The sequence below is a fragment of the Myzus persicae genome, unplaced genomic scaffold (assembly GCF_001856785.1).
Source record: "Myzus persicae strain clone G006 unplaced genomic scaffold, MPER_G0061.0, whole genome shotgun sequence".
Lineage (NCBI taxonomy): Eukaryota > Metazoa > Arthropoda > Insecta > Hemiptera > Aphididae > Myzus > Myzus persicae.
This window is the reverse complement of record NW_019100468.1, coordinates 927,473-946,512: the sequence shown is the minus strand read 5'-3', so window position 1 is coordinate 946,512 and position 19,040 is coordinate 927,473. Positions and strand designations below refer to the sequence as shown.

The window sequence follows — 19,040 nt, the reverse complement described above, 5'->3', positions numbered from 1 at the left end:
AAAAAAAAAAAAAATACCAATTTCTACTAAATATATTTATATTTCTCCTATAACATTAGCAATCGTATATAAACAAATATTTCCTTTCTTAAATCTTAAAATCCCTGTTTGAGCAACTCCCCGGGTCGGACTTCTCGAGTCCAATTGTGAATCTAAACCATCCAGGGCGTCACCCAAACGCATACAAAAAATTCCTTCAAATCGGTCCATCCGTTTAGGAAGAGTTCAGTGACATACACACGTGCAGTAGAATCATATTTATAAAGATATATATTTTGTAACAACGAAGAAATGTTTGAATTATTTATAAAATGCATCGGTGAGCCGAAAGTGTACATAACATTCCGAGTCGTGCAGTTCAGTGCCATGCCGTGAGCGGTAGTATCCATATTGTGTATTATACGTTTTAAGAATTATTTATATACCATTTTCTTATGGCGAAAACCTTGTAAGATGTTCATTATTTGGGGTTGAATTCCTTGTGAAAAATACAGCATGGTTGAGTTTCTTCCATTTATTGACCCATTATTACTCTTCATGAAATTTGAATAATTTTTGTCTTTTGTAAAATGTTTTTCTACGGCATCATATAATTTTGAAATTTGGGAGTACCCTTCAGTAAGGGCTAACATAATGCTGGCATAATTTCTATCAGCAGTTTCCACAATTGTTAAAGCTTGTTCTTCCATTTTGTTAATTTTTCCTTTTAGCTCCTGAATTTCTTTCAGCCATATTTCGTTTTTTTCTCTGATCATTTTATTCTTGAGTTCGTTAAAAAAAAATTGTAATTATAATAATTTTTATACTTTTTAAACGTAGTACTTACTAATTTCGCATTTCCAAAAAAAATGGAATGTGCATTAGTAGCCAAAATCACACATACTAAAATTAATATAATAGTATTTTTCATGTTTATATTTTTTTTCTTTATATCCTCGGTATAATTATCTTCAATCTAAAAAAAAATACGTAACAATATTATTTTCAGGTTACAAATTACTGGAAAAACATTATAATATTATATACTTACATTAATTATACAAGAATTCATTAGGTATTTCGAACTAAACACAATTTCGAAGACTGAATTACACAATGGTTATGTATTTAAATATTAGTTTAGCCTTAAACGTAACCAAGTATGGTTGTTGACTTTTGTTTGTTATTAGCCATGTTGCATATATTAAAAAATATATTAAAATAATACACAACATTTATTTATAAGTATAACCGACATTCGAGGCGGCCGTAATGCCTATACGAGACTTGCGATGGGCACCCGCAATAATCATCAACTAACGGTTCACAGGTAGTGACTATAAGATTATATTATCGAAACATGACATCCGATAGTGAAATTCAATTACGAACATGACATACCGCCCACCTTGAAATACCATTTAAAATCTACAGCTGACAATTAATTAATAACAAATACATTATGAGTTTAATGACTCAATGAATAAACATATAAATATTGACATTAGTGTATAAGATAAACCAAAATAGGAACAAATAATAATAACATTTTACACACCGTATTCCAAGATTTTAACCATATTTACACTGAGGCTTCCAAAACCAGTGTTGGAGTAGGATGCGCTTACTGCACGAGCCGTACTTCAAAACCTTTCAAACTCCTTCCTGGAGGAAGGTTAGCATCTTCCAGCATCTTCACCCAAGCCATCAAAGAAGCATTATTATTCGCAAAGTTAACTTTCGCAAATAATATTCTTATAATCAGCGACTCCTTCTAGCTATCAAAGCACCAAACCCCTCAATGAGATAATCTTCCAAATTCACAACATCATCTTCTCGACCCAAAAAGTGATTGAGTTCATTCGATTAACGCAGCTGGAGTGTTATCGAAAAGAAAGTAACCAGGAGTAAGGACAGAGAGGTCAGTCGGGTCAGAGGACATAGGAGTGATTGAACGCGAATTTAATATAGTGTCTACGCGCACAAGTACAGTTTATAATTCTTCGTAGGTGAAAGACGCATTACCTATTGTTTTATATAAATGAGATTTCGTGGATTTGACAGCGGCTTCCCGGAGGCTGCCGAAGTGTGGAGAGCTCGGTGGTATAAAATGTACCAGAGGTTACCAAATTTATTTAAAGTGTTTTTTAGTTTTTTTTGGTGAACTTCCGATAAAAATAATTCTTTTAACTCTTGTAGCTGACGATTCGCGCCGAAAAAATGTGTGACATTATTAGAATAAATATTTGTGCATATGCTGCGACGGTCGAAAAAAAACGATTGAGCGTATTCAAGAATGCTTCAGTAGTTAAATTACTTTGCTTCACCCAACACAATAAACACAGAGTCATATACTCTCCCTTGTGAAAGTTACATCTACATTGAGTGGGCAGTAACCAAACCTATTGAAATAACAGATGAAATTTGATTTATAAACAATGGGCTACCATTTCTTTCCTCTGAAATTGAATATGAACTGAATGGGATTCAAATTCAGAAACTCGCTAACCCTGTTAAACCTTCGACATTAAAAGGATATTGCTCGTATAATAAATCAGATATTGTTTCATACTATAACGCTGCTTGGGACGTTGATATTAAAAATTTTAATAAAGATTTTATCGAGAGCGGTATGTTTAATGGATGTATTAATCTCAAAGATTTGTTAGGGTTTTGCGAAGACTACAAACGTATTTTAATAAACTGCAATCAACAACTGATATGACATAGAGCGTCGTTAGATATAAATGCGGTTAAGCAGTATAAAAATAATGAAGTTGTTGTAGATTCACCTAAACTAAAATATGTTAAAATAAATATCACTCAAATATCGTGGAGAATGCCCACAGTTAAGGCAGTGATAAAGAAAAAATACAATTGTTGAAAGTTGTAAGCCATCAGAAACCTCAAAAATGTGCATTTAGATGTGGGAGTTGTGTGAATACTCATTTCTACCTCAAAACACATCACATTTGTGGAAAGTAAAAACATCTGTTAGATTAGAAAAACCTCGATTTGCTATAATCGGATTTCAGACTGATAAGAAAAACAGTATGAGTAAAGTAATGTCATATTTTCATTATTGTAAAATCAAAAACTTGAAGGTTTATTTAAAGTCTGAATTATTCCTCTACGAAGATTTTTCAAAGCGACTTTACTAAGAAGAAGATGGTAAAGAACATTATATAGTTCCAGAAATCGTACTTTGCTCGTGATAATGTTGCACCTCTATTGACTTGATCGGATTTCAAAAAAATATCACCGATCATAGTTGTGGATATAAGTAGACAAAACGATATTGTGAAAACTTCGACTGTCGACCTAAGAATTGAGATTGAAACTGAAGAAGTGTTTCATGTATCTACTTCAGCATATTGTTTAATATTACATCACCAAATTATAACTTATAATCCATTTAATGGTGAAGTAACGACTTAGTAAATATTGACTGTAAAACTTAATTTTATTTTAATAAATGAAAACATACATTTTATAATACATCATTTCTTTTTTATTTTACAAAAATTATTAATTCATATAATTATTAAAAGAGTTTATGTTATACTCTGTGTTGGGAGTTCTGCATACGTTGGTTGATTTGATAGATGTGGTGGATGCATGTTAAAAAAATCAGGGCGATAATTTACATCGAATGTCTGTTGTAAGCTGTCAATTGAATCGTATGACTGAAAAAAGAATATTCATATCAAAATCATGTATTTACTATAATTATTGTTTTATAAATTACCTGTGCTCTGAGAATATCTTCCGTCTCATTATGCATATCAAATGTGTTGTCTACCATGATGTTTGGCCGTGAAGAGCTTGGTGAGGTTGAAGAAATTACTGTCGCATTTCCATTAAATAACTAAATAATGGATATATTAATTTATAAAAGTGATATGAATATATTTTTTAAATTACCTCTGGTGACGTTTCCCTATTATGCTGTTGTATCGAATGTTCTACTAATTGTGATAATGCATATTTTTTGAGCTGAGTGATGAAATTAATATCATGTTTAAGGCTGTTTGCAATAATATGATCTTCATGTATATTTTTAATAAATATAGTCATCTTTTCACTCGTTGTTGGTGATTTCACTTTGGTAAGTTCTCTATCGAGATATTCAGTAAATATTTCCAATTGATTTAAGATCATTGGTTGAATGATAGTTAATTTCCATACGATTGTTTCGAAAAAACACCACTTTAAATATTGAAGTCGTATGAGCTCCGTACGATTTAAAATAATTCGACATCCGACATGTATCTTAGACTATATAACTAAGGTGTTTTCACCGCTATACATTATGCTTGATGATTTGAAATTCTTTGTCTCAAGAAATATGGTTCTTTTATATTTTCCTGGCTGATCCAAAATAAATGATAGGTGTTGCGCCAACGGGCCTTACCTAGGGCGTACGCTGGACGCTGAGTTCTCAGGACTTATGGGAGGGGGCACAATTGTATTACAATGTTGAGCAATAAAAACATACATATATTATTATTAACAATAGCAACATACATATATTTGGTTTCATACAATATGGACGGTAAGGGGCGGGGATCACCGCTCCGGTGAGCTACCGAAATCTTGAGCGGAGCTGCTGACCGCGACGACGTTGACGTTGACGATGGTGGACTTCTACTTTCAGAACACTGTGTGTAAAGTTGCGGAGCTGCTGTGTGGAGCAACGGATGGTTGCGAGCGACCGGAGTGAAGCTGCGACGTAGAGCAACGATAAAATCGACACGGAGCAGAACGGTCATAAATAACTGCGTGTTAAGCTAACACACGACGAGCAATACGGAACGTTGAGCTAAGACGAACTTGCAAAAAGCATATATGCTATGACGGATCGAAAAACACGTGGAGCAACGGGCAGTTGCGAGCGAACGGACACAAGAACGAGGCACAAGTACAAAAAAACGAGCCGGTACGCGCAAGCACCGGGGCGCGTAGCAACGCCGACGGCGGCATCTCCCGCGTCATTACCCAGACCGGGGTAAAAGTTACGACGGCAGGGTCACCAACATTAGGGAATGACCGGTTGCGATCATCACTGCCTGATGAACTCGTAACGCGGCATATATTGTTATCAACAGAAAGGTCGAACAATAGGATATTACCCATCAGTGAAAATATCCGTTGCAGAAATTCAGTTGAAATATTAACATAATGTGATGGTGTTTTTCTATGCACTAAATATATTTGTCGGATCGATTATAATGTGTATAAACTTACGTTTCACGAAGTTTAATGTATAGTTAGTAGAATGGATGAGCTCTGTAGGTGGGGGGTTGGTGGGATAAATGTTAAGGTTTTCTTGTATATAGCTACATTATTTATGATTAAGTCAGCTGGTGTCCGGTGAATTGGTCGCCGGTGAATTGGTCGCCGGTGAATTGATCGCGGGTGAATTTATCGTGGATATAATTGGTCGCTAGGATAATTGATCGTCAAAACAATTTTTGTTTTTTAATTATTTTATTATAATATTAGGTATATTTCTGAGTTTTATGCTTTTAAAGTTTCTCACAGTTAATTAAATTTAAAATTATAATAAATAAATAATAATAATAATAATAAAAATAAAATAATAATAATAATATTAATAATTATGCATTTTAATTTATTTAAAGTTGGAGTATTTAAGATTATTATATCTGTTAATCCCATTGTAAATTGGATTTACTGTAGGTTATTTAAAAATAAATAAGAGTATTTGAATCATTTAAAATAATTATCATAAAACTCGGATGTGTATATAATATAGATTAAATATTAACTATGTAATGAGTATAATAAAATAATTAAATAACTAAAATTGTTCGTTTGACCATCAATTATCCTAGCGACCAATTATATTCACGATAAATTCACCCGCGATCAATTCACCGGCGATCAAATGTTCGCAACCAATTCACCGTGAACCATATTATATATATATATTATCTTTGATATACATTTTACAGTTGCGTGAGGTGTGTGTGTGTGTGTGTTTAAAAAGTATTTAATAGTTAACGTATAGAATATTGTATGTTTGATTTCAAGGCCTAACATGTACTTTATAGATATGGATGAGGGGCGGGGATGGTATGGTTAGACACGTAGGTGACATGCATAGATGGTATTTGGGATTATGGTGTAGCATGGATAGCATATGCAAAGATGGGAGTGGAGTGGGTAAGACAATTTTTATAATAACCGATTTTGTGTTTTTAGAATTCACTTATTTTTAGAAGTCAGAAATTATACTTATAAATAATAATGTATGCCTTAACCTATCCCTAACTGTCTAGGTCGAGGGTTGAGTTAATTTTTTAGAAATGAAATTATTATGTAAATACTTATCGATGGAAGACATAAGTGCCAAAATGAGATAAGAAAAAAAAGTCATACCTTACAAAAGCACCAAAATTCTAGGTAGGTCTAACAGATATTAAATTTAAAACGATATCGTTCAAAAACTTCAAACGTTTAATCTTAATATACGTATTTGTAGAAATCAACCAATTCATTAAAATTATATCTATTTGTATGTATATTATTGACAATTTTTCAAAAAATCTAAAAAATCAAACGATTTATGAAAATGATGTATATCTTTGGCTCTTATATCATATGTTGGGTACAAGTGTACAACAGGTATAAAATATTAGATTGGCGCTCTACAATTTTTGGAACGATGGAATGATATTTCATTTTTGTCCCTTTGGCGCTTATGTCATACAGTCCCATTTATTATAGTTGAGTGAGAACGATGAGAACAATGTTCTTCCATATTGCGATATATATTACTTACTGTACTCAGATTATTTAAAATTTAAATTGTGTCAGTTACGCGCTTAATTGCTTATAATAATTTACTTTAATATTTAATATTTGTTTTTATTTTACTTATAGATGGAATGCATGATTTTAAAGTCCATAGATCACATAGTAAAAGTATTTGGAAATGTGTCAACAGCGCCTAAACTCAATTTCAAGTTACATTTTGTTGGTTCTAAATGTATCAGCACACCAAGTGTTAGCGAAATATGTGATCAATATTGTTCGGTTTTGAATTTAGTGAGTATTAAAAATTGAATTTAAAACAGAATTAATGCCACTAAATAGTAAATTGAGATGATTTTTTTCTATTTATCTCACTTGTAAGTTTATATACGCTTAATTTTTTTTATATATTATTATTATTATTATTATTATTACATGAACATATTATTAATCTATACACCATAGTGGGTACTTATACTTTATAGACTTGGTATTGTAGTCTAATATAGTAATTACCTATCCATGTATATGTTATTATTTATATTCCATTTATTCTTAATTTTTATAGTCTGTAATTAATACACAATAAGAAAAACTGACTGTTCGATGATAGTTCGGGGGAAATTACCAACTGCTAATATCAAAAAACATGCACATTTTGCTATTTACATTTTATCAATGAAACAATTTTGAGATCTCTACATTAACTTCACTTCAGTCACCTAAGGGGGTCGCACCGGGCAATACTTTCAGATGAATGCCTTTTATGTACCTTGTGGATTTGGGTGTGAAGTTCGTTTATGTAGGTATTACCGCTACGTCAGAGACAAGAGGAATAATGAGGTTTTTTTAAAGGCATATTTGGATATGTAGAAGGAAGCATTAGCTTTTGTGGATTGTATATAATTATTTTATGTTATTATTTTATTGAAAATCGACCAGACTTTAGTTTGAATGTGTAGTAGTGAAATATATTGTAAAGACGTTTTATTATTATTCATTAGATATTATTATAAGTATAAAAGTAAATATTTGGTTTTTACTTAATGTTAGAACCAAAAATACCTTTTATTTATAGAGATTATAGTTGATATTTCAGTTTAATATTTATAACAAAACACTATAATAAGAAAGTTTATCCATTTAATAATCTAAAAAAAAAAGTTTTCCGTTTGAGATTGAAAAAAGACCAATACAATAACTTTACTCACAATAGGTTACAATTAAAAAGTAATGTGTTTAAAATTGAATTTAATAACGCAAGGTGTTTGTATACAAACGATATTACATATCATATTAAAAATGTAATGTTACAGTAACGTTGAAGTAATCTTTTTACTACTTTTAACCAAACTTAGTATTTTTGAGATGTGTAAGCATATTAACTTAAAAAATTACTTTTTACCACTACTCACAAGTAACGTTAAATTCTTTAACATGAAATAGTTATTTTTGAAAGTTATATGTAAAACGTATTTTCAATTAGGAATAGGTTTCAAACGAAGAAATGTCAGCTTTCGGAATTTAAAAAATCTTACTTATCTATACGTGAATATAATTTTTATCTTATTATATGATAAAATACTTGGTTCCAAGGCTAATTTGTAAAATATATATTAGAAACAAAAGAAGACAACTTGTTTAATATTTATGTTATTGAGCTGGTTAACTATTATTTATTATAATCGCATTCAATTTAGATAAATACCGCAGTCAGTGAATTACCGTCTTTAGAGTATCGGTTCGGTGTACCAGTATCCTCTCAATTTATTCCTATTAGGCGTGGAAAACAATATTTGGACAAAGCAAAAGCTAATTTGGCAGAAAAGCTCAATGTTATGTATAAAGATTTGACTGCATATTTAAAAAAAATGGGTAGGACTTTAATCGGTTACTAAATTTCATCTATTTTCATTTATGGTACCTATATCATTTACAGATAATGATTTCATTGACGTTGTAAATGAGAAACAGCCTGATAATCTTTTCATATACCTACAGGAGTATCATTCGTATGACGAGTTGTTAGAAAAGTTGGATTTATTTCAGAGCTATAGTAATAGGGCTACTGAATTAGTAGACGATTGGAACTTTGAACTTGGAAAGTAAAGTAAACACTACAATTCTCATTTAATTTCAATAATGAGACATCGTTCAATGTTTTAGTATCGATCAGATTGAGATGAAGAAACATATATGTGATTTGGCCAAAAGCTATATGGATCAGATTATCGATTATACCGTTATGAAGCAACTTAGCAATGACGAAAAGTAAGGCGTTTATTTTTGTTTATTATGATCTTTACTAGTTAATAACTATTAATGTTTTGTTCACTTGCTCAACACACATGAATATATATATATATTAGGCCTTCATTAGCTTGGTAAGTTTATGATTTGATTACTGTTTATTGCAAAACTTTTAGCTGTAGTAATAAATAATAATTTCCTCAGGGTGTGCTATAAATTCCACGAAATGGTTTCACGTGCCGTATCCAAACCGAAAAATTCTGAAGAGTTTCTAGCACTTGGTGATTACATGCTTTATGCTAGTACTACGTTTATGAGAGAGATGATCGATACAGTAAAAGATTTGACCGTAGTCGCGTGCAACATATCTCAGTACGCTGTGCTGCCCAAAGAGTTTTGGGAAACGCACGCATCCGCCATAAAATGGATTCAGAATATATCACCTGTGTTTTTTAAATACTCTACTATTTATGAGGCTGGGAAATCGAATGCAGAAGAGACTCTAGCAAAAGTGATCAGTACGTTAAATTATGATTTGGACGCATTTGCACCAAGTCTAACGTTTTTGGACCGTATCGACGACGTCAACAAACTCTATGAATACAAATTAGTAACTTCTAATATATTTCTTTCAACTTGAAAAGTATTAAAGTTAAAAATATTTTTTGTAGTTCGTTAACACATTGCAAAGAAAAATTGAAAAATTCGATGATACGGTGTCTTGGATTAACAGGGAAGAAGAGTTATTCAACAAACCAATTAGCACGTTTCCGGAACTCGATGAAATAAAAGTATGCTAATAAATATAAACAAAATTATAATATTAAATGTTGCTAGATGACAACTTTAAATTTATTTAGGTACTGTTAAATCGTTAAATGTTAGCTAATTAATTAGGTAAATATATTTGTATTTTAAATCTAATGATGTACGAGTTTATAAATAACACTTTTCATACTTAGACAAATCGTCAGTTATTAATTCAATGAATTTTTTTTAATGATATAAATTTCTACTATACAATATTATGTGTGTTAAAAAAATTTTTTCGTAGGATTTCACTAGGCCATTCGTTGACCTAATTACATTTTCCTATCGTTGGTTTTTGAAGAAGAATTTATGGATGCGTGGTGATTTTGATACTCTCTGTTTATCGGAAATAGAAGAAACAGTCAATGAATTTTACAAGTACCACATGAAGAATATTTAAATGATGAATTCAATAACTAATAATGACCTGTTTTAAAACTTTAGAGAGGCGTCTAAAACTCAAGAATTATTGAGAGTTAAATGTAAAGAAATGTTATCACAAAATTACAGCAAAAGATATGAGGGTGTAATTGATGATCCTGACATGAACCTTTGGCCAGCACCTTTAAAGATAGCTGATCAAACAATAAATAGCATGGTGGAGTTTAGGGTTCGTATACAGTGCCCTCAATGCAATCTTGAATATTACTATATTAGGGTTTTGACTTGAACCATATTATATCAATCAGTATGAGACAATATTAAAGAATTAGTTTTATTTATTCAAGTGATATACTATCTATGGACTATGGTCTAAATAGGGTGGTCTTGCAGGGGCTTAGTCCCCCAAAAAACAAATCTTAACAGGTCCCTTTAAACAATACACAATTGACAAGTGATAAAATATATATAAATAAAAAAAAATATTTATATATAGTTGTTTATCTATCAATGATATTTTTGTAGTTTAAATTTTTACTAAAATAAACAAAAAAGTGAAAAATATACCCTTATTTCTCAATTTTACACTCTTGAGATACGGGAACTAACAGGTTGATCAATTGAATCCAAATTTTGAAGATATTTTTTGTTTTGAATGTACAACAATATACGGATACATGGATACTGAGAACTAAAATAAAAAATAAAATTCTTACCTATGTATATAATAAGGACCACCTTTATATATACTTAACATAATAAATATGTATATGTACACACACTTACTACAATGTTACAGATTCTCCTACAAAATATATACTAAACTATGCTTATGAAAAATTATCGGGGGACTGAAGTCCTCACCCTGAGTGTTTGAAATGTTTGCGTTGTTGTTCATTTACATTTTTATGAAAGCAATATATAAAACAATATATTTTTAAGATGTAGGTACATTACAAATAGTTTTAAAACAAATAACTTGATTTTTAGAGAAAAATATTTTGAAAAAATTACTTTCAATTAATATTTGCTGTTTATTAAATGAATATAATGAAATTCAAAGAAAAAGTTTCTAGTATCTAGATCAAAGGAATCGTCATTTTGCTTACTTATGAAGTCATAGTTTAACGAAATCTGAGACGAAAAACTGATTACTTTGTAATAATTATCTCATTTGTGTTCATTTCTCTAATGAATTTGATGAAAACAAAAAAACGTTTTTTGTAAAAGTTCCTTTAATTATGTTTGTTATTGTGATAAATTAAATATCTAACTAAAATCTCGTACATAGCAACTAACAAGGGATATGTACTTGAATACACTTCAGAGGGATAAGTATAATTATTATTTTCATTAAACTCATAAAAATAAATATGTACTTTAATTTTTAATTTAATAAAGTAAAAACGAAAATTGTAAATATGGTGTACTTATCTGTTTTATATGGTTGTATTAAAAAAATTAATTTAGGGTAAACATAATTAATAAATATTAAATAGATAACTCATCAATATTCTGAAATATTAATATTATGAAATATATTCAATTAAATTAATTACAATTTAAGATTTTACTACTGCCACTGATCGTTATAAAAAAGAATCTATAATATATTAAATTCCTAATAATAGTAGGTATTTCATTAGTATTTATTTATAATAAATTTGTCTTTTTTCATTTTTTATTTTTATTGGCTATAATTATTTTTATAATGAATTTTAGTTATCATTGGCTTATATTTAATGCTATTGTTAAATTTGGCTAGCTGGAAATTATCCATTGAATTTAATACCTTCTTAGAAGTTAGTTGACCATTTTTTGAAGTGAAAGCTGAAAATTAACTTTATTAAATCGATGGAATTGTGTAATTCATTATTTGTTTCATAATCAAATTGTGAATATAAAATGAAAAAAATAAATTGTGGCATGTAACGATTTTTGTACTTTGTTCAAAATAATATTTCATAGAAAAAAAAGCTAAAAGGCGCTATTAAAAAAAATATTGTTTTAAATGGTGATTATTTTAACAGAAATGTACTTATTTACTCTAGAATTACATGCCAATCATCGGAATTATGTGTAACCCGGCTTTAACTGATAGACATTGGGTAGAAATGTCTGAACTGTCGGGATTTAACTTGACTCCAAATGCTGGTACGACACTGTCAAAAATCATCGATTTAAATTTAGAACAACTACTACCTCAGTAAGTTCATATTGATATTTAAAACAAGTTCAACTCACGAATATTCGAACAGTTACTCGAATCTAAGATATAATAAATTATACACAATATTTAGTGGCGTCGATGTTATATATTTTTGATAATTAGTTTGTTAAGAACTCGAACATAATCATTAACCTAGCACTTAAACGGTCAAATCACGATAATAATTGTTGTGCCATATTAATATCTTATTTAGGACGGTCAGACCATACAATGATGTAAATCGAATTAAATAAATCTACATAATATTATTGTTTTGTAGCATAAATATTTTCTAAAATATTCTGGTTAGTTTTTTTTTGTTTTGATGATGGGTATACTACACACTGGTATGGTAATAAATTGGTAGGCACCTAACAAAATCGATTATTATAAGTAATTTATATTTGTGAATATTACTGTCTTTCTTCTTAAAATACGAGTAAATGCGTGTTACACATCCATGTACGCACTGTATATAAAAATGCCAGACACATACGATTAACCCTTAGTCACTATTTGACTAAAACGAGGGAGTAGTATTTTCCAATTTCACCAATTTGACGAGCCAGATTTTGGCTCTTTATCCGAAAAGGAAGAGAACAATTCAGTTTAATTTTCTGAATAATTTATCAATCATTTAACCTCTCCTATGTTAAATGTTTGAATTTCTTCGTATCGAATTATGGTTTAAAATGTATATATTCATTGAAAAATTATTTATAATCAAGTTTTCTGTTCACTATTATAAGGCATAAATTTTATCACAATGTATATCGTTATATTAAATATCTATACTATTAAAAAAATTGTTTTACTACTTGAAGAATTATTTTTTAGTCAAATTGGTGTAGTTCCGTTAGTATAGTATTATGAATTGTTATTAAAACTATTTAGTTGTTAATTCTTTAATAATTATTTAATTACACTTACATAAAAATATATTAAATAATTTTCTGAACACTTCATGTGTATCAAACAATGAGAAGACTCGTTAAGAGTTATGATATTATTTAACATTCAAAAGATTCGATGAATTTTTGTTTTGATCCTGTTTGAGTTGTGTACTAATTGTATCTGTTCTATCTTCTTGAAAATCTAATATCATTAAAAGTGCAAACAAACAAAGATAGTTTGAACAATTGTAAAAAAAATATAAAAAATATAACTTGAACATGTTATCAATGTATAATACTTTGTTGCTGGTATTAAATATTATCAAATAATTGTCTATTAATAAATAGTATTTAATTTGAAATAAATTAGAAGTAACATACTAACATATATATAAGTTGTAAAAGTGATACACGAGTTTCTAAGTAATTTGTATAGGTTTGACATCATCAGTATTGGCGCCACTAAAGAAGAACAATTAAGAAGATCATTACAACAAATGCAAGAAGATTGGAAAACTATTGAACTATGTACTAGTCCATACAAGTATGTATTCTTAAGAGTGTCTCCGTCTGTTTTTCAAATTTTTCGCTACTCTATAAAATTTGAAAATGCATTATATTTTATGTTTTAGTTGCATCCTTAAATCTACTCACTAGATTTTCAATTAATCTACTCTCAATTCTTAGTTCAGGGGTGGGGGTTGTTACTATGTATTTTTGTATTACTGTATTATATCAATAAAAATGACTTGACGGGACTGACTTTCACGCCTTGTTGTTATATCGGATTTCGATCATTTTTCTTTATCTGAAGTATGAGAATTTTTTGCAGGCTGGACTAAAGCCTGAATTTTCATTTCACTTTTACTAGTGCTTGAAAAATAAGTTGGAGGTATAAAAAATATGGTGTATGATTCAAATGTATATGTTAGCTTCTACCGGGTTTATCTTATAATGTCATAGTATGTGGGTTTTTTTAACGATTATGGATCGATAATATGGGATTTCTAAAAATCAAAAGAAATGTGTTTTTTTATTTTCAACAAGCATTTTTTTAATAATAATTTTAAAACATCTGAACACGGAGTTGTACCAATAAAAAATCAACTTTATTATTTCAAATGGCAACCACTGTTTTTTTAAAGATAATCTGATAAAGCTTTTTTTTCTGAAAATTTTATTTTGATTATTAAATCATCAATTTCGATTCTCTAGTTTATAAACTATGGCTATTTTAAGTTTAGTAAATGAATTAATACTTAGAATTGAAATAATTTATTATAAAAAAATATTTGTTAAAAATAAAGAACACGTCTTTCTCGATTTTTCAAAATCCCAAATCGTCAATCTATATAATCGTTAAAAAGTCCCACGTACAATGACATAAGATACATCCTGTATGATTATAATTTTAAAAATTGGTCTTTGTTCCGATGTTCCTAATGTTTTTTAAATGAAAAAGTTAGCTCACCGATCTCCGCTCTCAGGTGGACACGTACCTAGCGATACGGAAAGTCCACTTGGTAGCGAAGAAGGGCGCATCCCAGGATGCCTATTGCCGTAAAACTACTTTTTTTTGCACAATAAACAATGCGGACCGGTAGAGAATGTATGATAACATCAGTTCCTCCTCCGGTTCTCAAAAACAAAGAAAAAAAAATGAAAACAAAAACTAATGCTATTCTATGACTATTCTACAGGGCGTGAGAAATTTCCTTGTAAGCCATGTTTTTGTACTAATAACGCACATTTTCTTAATATCAGTAAACACTGAAGATTTTTAAAATAATTTTACCTAATGAATTTTTTTCTCAATTTTAAAGGGATACAAATGTAAATATATTGTCTGGATTAGATAGTATACAAGCATTACTCGATGATCATTTCATTAAAACTATATCAATTCGGGGTTCAGCGTTTGTAAAGCCTATAGAAAGTGAAGTGAAAGAGTGGTTTGATAAGGTGAACCGAATGAATATGACACTGGAAGAATGGGCAAGTGTACAGATGCGTTGGCTATATCTCATGCCAATATTCAGTTCCAAGGACATAGCTGCTCAAATGCCTGAAGAAGGATCTCTGTTTAACGTAATATTATTGTTTTGTGGTCAAGTCAAGTCAATATAATGAATATAAATTTCATATTTAGGAGATTAATGAGATTATAAAAGGATTATTAAGTATGATCAGTTCTCATCCATTAGCCATTAAATGTGTTGGCAGAGAAGGTGTTCTAGAATCGTTGATTAAATGTAACAAAATGGCGGAATCTATTAACTTGGGAGTTAATAATTATTTGGAAAAAAAACGTTTGTTCTTTCCCAGGTAAAACTAACATTTAAACATAAAATATTATGTTTTAAGATTATGCAATTAATATTCAATTCAAATTTAGATTTTTTTTTCTTTCAAATAATGAAATGTTAGAAATATTATCGGAAACAAGAGACCCCAAAAGAGTTCAACCTTATTTAAAAAAATGTTTCGATGGAATTTCTAAACTTGAATTTAATGATAATTTGGATGTCTTGAAATTTTTAAGTAGTGAGGGTGAAGAAATTGTACTTAGTCAATATATTTCGACTGTTGAAGCTAGAGGGAGTGTTGAAAAATGGTTATTCCAGGTTATTTTCCATTAAATATTAATTATAATGTATTTATAGGTTATTATTTTATATTTTAATCGCTGTCATTTGTTACACTTAGGTAGAAAAACAAATGGTGATATCAATAAGAAATTTAATTGAAAACTCTTATAGTGAATACCCAACTATAGAACGAACAATGTGGGTACAAAAATGGCCAGGTCAATGTGTTTTAAGTGTTAGTCAAATGTTTTGGACTGCTGAAGTACACGATGTATTTATTGTACAAAAACCAGGGCAAATGAAAAATTACCATAAGTTTTTGACTGTATATTTTTCCAATTGTTTATATATCAGAGCATGTTTTATTTTTATTAAATGTTATTATAGAAACAATTGGACGATATTGTAAATTTAGTACGTGGTAAATCGAACAAACAAATAAGAATAACTTTAAGTACATTAGTTACATTAGACGTTCACTGCAGAGATGTTGTTGATGAGTTGGCCAACAATAATGTTCGACACGATATGGATTTTAAATGGCTTAGCCAGTTAAGGTGGTACTTCATTTTTTTTCAATGTGTTTAAAATTGAACGACTTTAAATTTCTTATCATATTATTATTTGTTTAGATACTATTGGGAAGCTGATGTCTTAGCACGTATTACTAATGTAACTATTAAATATGCGTATGAATACTTAGGCAATAAGCCTAGACTTGTTATCACACCTTTAACGGATAGGTGTTATCGTACTCTGATCAGTGCTTATCATTTACACCTTTATGGTGCTCCCGAGGGGCCAGCTGGTACCGGTAAGACAGAAACCATAAAAGATTTAGCAAGGGCTTTGGCTTTCCAATGTGTTGTGTTTAATTGCTCCGAAAGCCTTAATTACTTGGCAATGAGAAAAGTACTTATATAATTATATTTGAAAATGTATTTACATACTGTAAAAATAATAAAACAATAATTTATTTAACAATTTTTTTAGTTTTTTAAAGGGTTAGCTTCATCCGGAGCTTGGGTTTGTTTTGACGAATTTAATCGTATTGACATTGAAGTATTGTCGGTAGTTGCGCAACAGATCTTAGGTATAGTTCAAGCAGTTAGAACAAACGTTGAAACATTTTTATTTGAAGGTACCGAACTCAAATTGAACCCAAGAGGTTATGTCTGCATTACTATGAACCCAGGATACGTTGGAAGATTTAATCTTCCTGATAATTTGAAGGTTAAGGAATCAGACAATTTTAGCAACACAAAAAATGAAAATCAGTATTTTGATTCACAGGTTTTATTTAGAACTGTAGCTATGATGGTGCCAGATTATGCAATGGTTGGTGAAATTTCATTATATTCATATGGATTTATGAAGGCAAAAGAGTTATCTATTAAACTTGTTACTACATATAAATTGTGCTCTGAACAATTATCACTTCAACCACATTATGATTACGGTGTGATTCAAGAAAAACCCATGTTGTACTCTATGTAAATAGCATTTGTTTATTATGTCTATAGGTATGCGAGCTGTTAAATCTGTACTTATTGCAGTAGGACATTTAAAGATGAAGTTTCCGGAAAACGACGAGTCAGGACTTTTGCTTAGATCTATTTTGGATGTGAATTTAGCAAAATTTTTAAACAAAGACATCCCTTTATTCAACGGAATAATATCTGATTTATTTCCTAATGTCAAATTACCAAATTTCTCTCATGAAAATTTGATTTCTGCTGCGAAAATTGTAAGCAAATGTAAAAATAGAGTTATAGCAGTATTGTATAAAACTATTTGTTTAGGCATGTTTGAAGATGCATTTACAACCAATTGATACTTTCATGGAAAAACTTATTCAAACTTACGAAATGATGGTTGTTAGGCACGGCTTTATGTTAGTAGGCAATCCGTTTGGAGGAAAGACTTCATTACTTCATTTACTCTCAGAAACTTTAAATTTACAAAATAAACTGGACCAAGGAGAAGAAAAGGTTGAATACGAAACAGTAAATCCTAAAGCATTGACTATTAATCAACTTTACGGATATTTTGATGATGTTTTACATGAATGGTCTAACGGTGTTGTAGCTAACACGTTTAGGTATGTATTTATTTTACATTTTTAAAGATACTGTGTTTAAAGTTTAAACATAAATATATATTTGATTTGTAGAAAATATTCAATGTCAGAGACTTCAGAGAGAAAATGGTTGATATTTGATGGCCCGATTGATACTGTTTGGATAGAAAATTTGAACACTGTACTAGATGACAATAAAAAGTTGTGTTTAAGTTCTGGTGAAGTAATCGGTATGCCAGATAATATGTCTATAGTATTTGAGGTTATGGACCTCACTCAGGTAAGGTTAGAGTTATTATAGAGTTCATTAATCCCTACACATAGTAAAATGTAATACTTATTTGATATTTCTTTTCAGGCTTCTCCTGCTACTGTGTCACGTTGTGGTATGATTTATTTAGATCCCATAGATTTAGGTTGGAGACCATTAATTGAAAGTTGGATAAAAACTTGCCCAGAGTTTTGGTCTTCAGATCAAAATGGAATAGATATAATGTGTTTATTTGACTGGATAACTCCTCCTTGTCTTTGCTTTGTTCGTCAAAATTGTGTTCAATTGACTAATGCTGGAGAAACAAATATTGTTTTGTAAGTTAATCATAAACTTGTTTTTTTGATATCTATCTTATTTCTTGGTATCTTTGCAGAAACGTTCTAAATATACTGGAGATGCAGTTAAAAAGTTCAAACACGGATAATCCAGGTTTCAGTGAACATTTTACAAATCACTTACAAGGATCTTTTGTGTATGCTTCTATTTGGGGTTTTGGTGGAACGCTAGATTCAAATTCACGACCAGCTTTTGATCATTATTTTAAAGAACTTTGGAAAGGCAATATTCCTGGTTTGGAACAACCAGAAGCTTTAAGTTCATTAGATATTACGATACCATACGATGGAACATTATATGATTATGTATATAGTTGTACATCTCGGGGATCTTGGAAAAATTTGTCAGAAGTTGTGAAAAATAATAAAATTGATGAAATTAGTAATATTGAACAAACTTTAGTCCATACACTGGACACTGCTAGGTAACTTTTTTTTAATAAAAACGAATCATATTTTAA

General features: G+C 29.8%; 1 protein-coding gene across 1 annotated transcript in view; it reads left to right on the top strand.

Moving 5' to 3' along the window:
• LOC111029638 (dynein heavy chain 12, axonemal-like) overlaps positions 1-19,040 on the top strand; it is a 33,928-nt gene that overhangs the window by 3,652 nt on the left and 11,236 nt on the right. Inside the window, 24 exon segments of the mRNA XM_022308773.1 lie at positions 6,889-7,053; positions 8,460-8,634; positions 8,699-8,864; positions 8,926-9,030; positions 9,129-9,143; positions 9,214-9,619; positions 9,681-9,800; positions 10,064-10,197; positions 10,264-10,429; positions 12,252-12,406; positions 13,739-13,846; positions 15,126-15,390; positions 15,452-15,627; positions 15,698-15,926; positions 16,009-16,215; positions 16,278-16,447; positions 16,523-16,802; positions 16,884-17,123; positions 17,184-17,349; positions 17,414-17,637; positions 17,693-17,991; positions 18,064-18,250; positions 18,329-18,558; positions 18,618-19,004. Coding sequence (XP_022164465.1) covers positions 6,889-7,053; positions 8,460-8,634; positions 8,699-8,864; positions 8,926-9,030; positions 9,129-9,143; positions 9,214-9,619; positions 9,681-9,800; positions 10,064-10,197; positions 10,264-10,429; positions 12,252-12,406; positions 13,739-13,846; positions 15,126-15,390; positions 15,452-15,627; positions 15,698-15,926; positions 16,009-16,215; positions 16,278-16,447; positions 16,523-16,802; positions 16,884-17,123; positions 17,184-17,349; positions 17,414-17,637; positions 17,693-17,991; positions 18,064-18,250; positions 18,329-18,558; positions 18,618-19,004 — 4,775 coding nt within the window.